Source organism: Fukomys damarensis, unplaced genomic scaffold (genome assembly GCF_012274545.1).
Source record: "Fukomys damarensis isolate Sample0158 unplaced genomic scaffold, DMR_v1.0_HiC HiC_scaffold_2, whole genome shotgun sequence".
Classification (NCBI taxonomy): Eukaryota; Metazoa; Chordata; class Mammalia; order Rodentia; family Bathyergidae; genus Fukomys; species Fukomys damarensis.
In genome coordinates, this window is record NW_022900914.1 from 10010405 (window position 1) to 10015386 (window position 4982).

A 4982-nucleotide genomic window follows, 5' to 3' on the forward strand; every position below is an offset into this window, starting at 1 on the left:
TGGGGGTGCGGAGGGGAAGTATGGGAGCCAGGGACTGGGAGGAGGGGAAGCAGGAAGGGAGGCTGTGCAGGGTCCGCAGGACAGAGGATGGCAGAGGGGTTTCTCTTGTTAGGCTTCAGGCTGTGGGAGGAAGACCCTGCTCGCCTGCAGGCCTTTCCCCACCTTCCTGGGTGAGAATGGGGTGAGACCGGCTAGAGAAGCAGGGGTGCTGTTGTTCTGCCCTGAGGCCGGGAAGCGCAGGGCACGGTGGCCATGGTAACGTCCCCCGAGACAAGCTGCGGGGCACCTCAGCCATGCCCAGGGACTCCTTCCCCGCCCAGGGGAGCCCTGCCTCTTTCTGATGAAATCTGGGCCAGTGTGGGGGGGAAGCACACACTGTCTCTTCTCCTGGGGAGGGCTGTGGGGCTGGGCTACTGTTGGAGCCAGCCGGAGCTTTCCTCTTATGCTAAAACCAAACCGACAGCAAAACCAAAGGCATCTCTGGAGCCCTTTCTCTCCCAGGCCGGAGCACTGCTCTGCCCCGTAAGTCAGTAATCACACGGACGCGTGGGGCTTCTCAGTCATCCCAGCACCTGCCACACCAGCCTCAGACCTTTGGTGATTATACCACTGTGTACCCCAAAGGGTGGGGCGCTCCTGAGTCACACTGCCCCAGCTCCTTACTGGATCGTCACCCCACCTCCCTGGGCCTCCGTCTCTTCATCTGTAAAATGGGAATAAAATGAGGTCGTTCCGTGGAGATTGATTCGTGAGAGAGTGCTTGGAACAGTGCCTGTCTCTGCCAACATTTACTGCATACTTTCCGCAGCTGAGTTGGGTAGAATTAATTGTCCTTCTGCTGGCTTCCTCCCTTTGCCTCAGCATCTTCATCTGCAACATGTTAAGGATGATAGTAGCTTGTGGAGTTTATGCGAGACAAGGGATAAAGGGGTGCAGCATAGTGGTTGGCCCAGAGCGGGAGGCCGCTGGTCATTGCCAACAAGAACCAGGGCGGTGTGTCTCCAGGCTCGAGTGTCTGAGCCCCTGCAGGGTCTTGCTGCAATGCAGGTTCTGCCTCTGCCGCCAGTGTCGCTGGCCTGTGGACCACACTGAGAAGGGGGGCTCAGATGCCTCGGTTCCCCTGGTGTAGGATCCTGAGGGCAAAGGGTCAGTACTGCCTGCTGCAGTGTGGACGTGAAAGAGGTGCCATTCGGATGAGTGTCTCTTATCGGGGCTCGGGTTCTGCCTGTTACAATGACCCAATCACCCAATTCAGTTCAACAGACTCGCGTGAAGCTCCTGCTAAGTGTCAGGCATTTGCTGGGCACTAGGGAGGGACACTGAGGACCGCAAGGGCGTCACCATACGTGCTAGGAGCAAAGAAAGCACCGACTCAGAAGCAGCAGCGTCTAATTCTGGGGCTAGGGAAGGAAGAGGAGATACAGATGGAGCAGGATTTTTCCGGGTGTAGGAAAGATGGGGAAGTGGTCTGGACAAAAGGCAGGCTTATGTGGTCAAGAAGGCCCGAGAATGCTGTATTTGGGGCACAGCACGCTGCTTCGCTTAGCCCCTTTCACTGGTTGTTCCTGTCTTCACCTTTAGTCCCGTGGTTAGGAAGTGACTGCCCTTTCCTCTAAGACTCCCCAGCCCCTGTGGGGCAGGTTTTGGAGCCATGGCTGGAGTGGATCTTGGGTCTACAATCTACACCTGTAGATCAGTGCGCTCCAGTCGGGGGCCCCCGTCCCCATCCTGTGACTGACCCCTGACCCACCCATCCTGGGTTTCCTTTCAGCCACCGAAACCCCTTAGTCCGGAAATGCACTGCCGAGCACCTCTCAGCTGTCCTGGAGCAGATTGGCGCCGAGAAGCTTCTCTCTGGCAGCAGGGACAGCATCAACATGCTGGTCCACACGCTGGTGAGGCTGGCCCAGGACTCCAACCAGGACACCAGGTAGGCTGGGGCCAGGGTCTGGGGCAAGCAAGGCAACTGGCCAGCCCTGAGGACCAGACTCCCACTGCAGCGTCCCTGGGGTCCGCAGAGAGACAGAGATGGACAGAAGCCGAGTCCGTCCCTTGTCCCATCTCTCTCCAGTGTCGAGTGGCCAGCAGTGCCCCCCCGCCCCCACTCTTTCCCTGTCCTTCCCCCTCGACTTGATGTGACGCCATTCTTGTCTTCACCCACCCAGCCTCATTCTCTGCAAAGCCGCGCAAGCAATTTCTCAAGGTGTTGAATGAGCAATAATTTTGTTATTATAGATTCAGCGGGAAATAAGGACAATTAAGCCCTTGTTATCTTGGAGCTCACCTCGTAGCTCTGGGAGCCAGATAAATATTGTGATCCTTGTAGGGACTCCTAGGTAAGATGCTGAGAAGACGGAGTGGGGGACGGGGTGGGAGAGCTGGGAACCGACCAGCTGCACGGAGGAGGCCTCTCTCAGGACCAGGGTGCGTGGTCGAGGCAAAGGAAGTGGGACAACGGCTGTCGGGGCGGGGCGGGGACGACAGCTTGGTGCCCGAGGAAGACTGATGATGCCCGGGCTGGGGAGTTCTGTGGCAATCTAATGGGTACAAGGGACAGCTCATTGTTTTCACAGTCTTTTCCTCCAATTGCTGAGTCTGTTGTTTTGTTTTATTTCTTATGTTTTCAGTAAAAAAATCTCTCTGCTGTCTGCGGAGGGTTGATGGCGGGAGAAGGGCTGGGTGGAGGGGGACAGCAAGCAGACGACCACGGAAGTGTATGGCTTGGCTGTGCTGCGAAGGCACAGCCAAGGGCATACGGGTGGTGAGGGTTCCAAAGGCGAATGAAAGACGCTGCTTGGGTTTTTAAAGAGAACAACGGAGTGAATGTCGGGGCTGTTTACTGAAAGAGGGAGATGGGTGGAGAGGAAGCTTCTAAATTGTTTGTTTTCTGTACTTCTTGGTGGAGGGATGGAAGTCAAGACCTAATAGGACCCAGATTAATATCCCTCTCCTGTCTGAAGTCCCTCTTGCTTTGGATGATGCTATGTTTCATTTTCCTGTTTGGAAGCTGTGTGCATCCCAGTGTGGGTTCTGGCTCGCCGGGCCTCTCTGCCGTGCCTGCAGCCTGCATGGAGGTGGCGGTGGAGTGTCCTGAAGTCAGTCAGCCTCCTCCTTTCCTGGCTGTCACCTCTCTTGGCTCTAGCCATCAACAAACTTTGATGGTTCGTCATCTCTCTCCAGCCCAGACCCTTCTGCGAATGCCAGCCCCAAATCTCTCGTGTCTTTAGAGGACCTATCACCAAGTTCCATTGTTGACCTCCGTGCAGTGTCCCCAAAGACACTCATTGTGTTCACCCCAGGCCTGTTTCTCTGTGTTCCCACTGTTGTACAAAGTCTTCATTATTTACCAAGTCACCCAAGATGCAAGACAGGGACCCCTGTATGTCACCGAGCCTAAGATGCATTTTTCTTCACCCTGTAATTTCAAAATCGACTCGTGTCCTGTAGTCATTCGCGGTCACTGCCCTAGGCAGTGATTCTGATGGGTGCTGTACTATTTACACATTCGCAGACTCGGTTGTTGTTGTTCCTAGTGTAAACTTGAAATTAAATTTGTATCGTGGAAACTACGGTGCACCCCTTTCTTCGCTTGCCAACCTTTTGACTCATTTTCAGAAATCACTTTGGCTACTCTGCAGAGAACCGTTGAGTTTCTTTACAATTTTGAATGTCTTAGAAATATTATACTGTGTTTTGGCATCAAAACGAAGTTATTATGTGTGAGAGTTGGCATGGAAATAGAACAGTGTGACATAAATCAGACATCAAGGAAGCAAGTACTGTTGAAAGAATGACCAAAATCCCACACTTTATTGTAAAGCAACCGCCAAAACCTTTACCCAACCTACAGGAGAAGAAAATACCAGTAACACTTACATACCGGACATGGTGCAGGGTCCAGAAGGCGGTAGAAATTGCCAGCATTTTGTTGTTTGGTTTTTCTTTAGTGGAAAATAAAATAATGATGCATTTTACCATCAGTAGATTCTTAGGTTGGATGCAATCCAGTAATTCTAGGCGCTTCCTGCTCCTCTTCTCACCAGCTACAGATCCAGTCGTTCCAGTCCTGGTAGCAGCTCTTGAGTGCAGCTACCCTTTCTGATCCCATTCTTCGGCCGTATTTCAGGACTTCGTCTCTTGTCTGGACTGTGACGGTGGCTTCCTAACCGGACTCCTGGGCCCTAGCCTTGCCCCCACCACGCTGACTTTTTTCCTCAGCTCCCCAGCGCCTGCAGGCCCTAGTCCAACTCCTCCTTGGTCCCCGTATCTTCCCCTGCCTGTTCTCCAGCCACACCCCACTCCTGTGTTATGAGCCCGGAAAGGCCCTGCTCCCCTACCTGCTCCATAGCCCTGCCTTATTGTGACCTCCTACCCATCCTGCAAATCCCAATCCTAGAGTCACCTCCTCCGTAAACCCCATCTTGATCCCCTCCCCCAAGGACCACTGCACACCAGGTAGAGCTGACCACTGCCTCCTACACTGGACCATTGAATGCTTCCTCAGACTTCTGGATTCCCTGTACTAGAAAGAAGTCAGATCTGTGTCAGTGTAGCCAGTGAACAGAATATTGAGTAGTTAAATGGAAGCTTATAAAGAGTTTTAAATGGCACAGAGGGAAAATTAACAATAAAATGAAACGACTGAATACATGTCATACATACAATTCCACTATCAACTAAAATGTATGTGCATAGAAAATAGACTGTACAATTTTTCCTTTCAGTACTGGGGATTAAAACCAGCACTTTTAATTTTTTTTTTTTTAATTTGAGAGTCTTGCTAAGTTACTAAATATCCCGGGCTGGGCTTGAACTTGCAGTCCTCCTGCCTCAGCCTCCCAGACTACTAGGATCCCAGATACACACAAACATACCTGCCTGAAAATATGGAAACTTTTTTTTTTTTTGGTTTTTTGAGACAGGGTCACTATGTCTAGCCCAGGCTGGCCTTGAACTCATGGTTATCCTCCTGTCTCAGCCTC

At 52.4% G+C, this 4982-nt stretch overlaps 1 protein-coding gene across 1 annotated transcript in view; it reads left to right on the top strand.

Annotated features, from left to right (window-relative positions):
- Togaram2 (TOG array regulator of axonemal microtubules 2) overlaps nucleotides 1-4982 on the top strand; it is a 55133-nt gene that overhangs the window by 33059 nt on the left and 17092 nt on the right. The window contains 1 exon segment of the mRNA XM_010604693.3: nucleotides 1768-1930. Within this exon segment, the coding sequence (XP_010602995.2) occupies nucleotides 1768-1930 (163 nt within the window).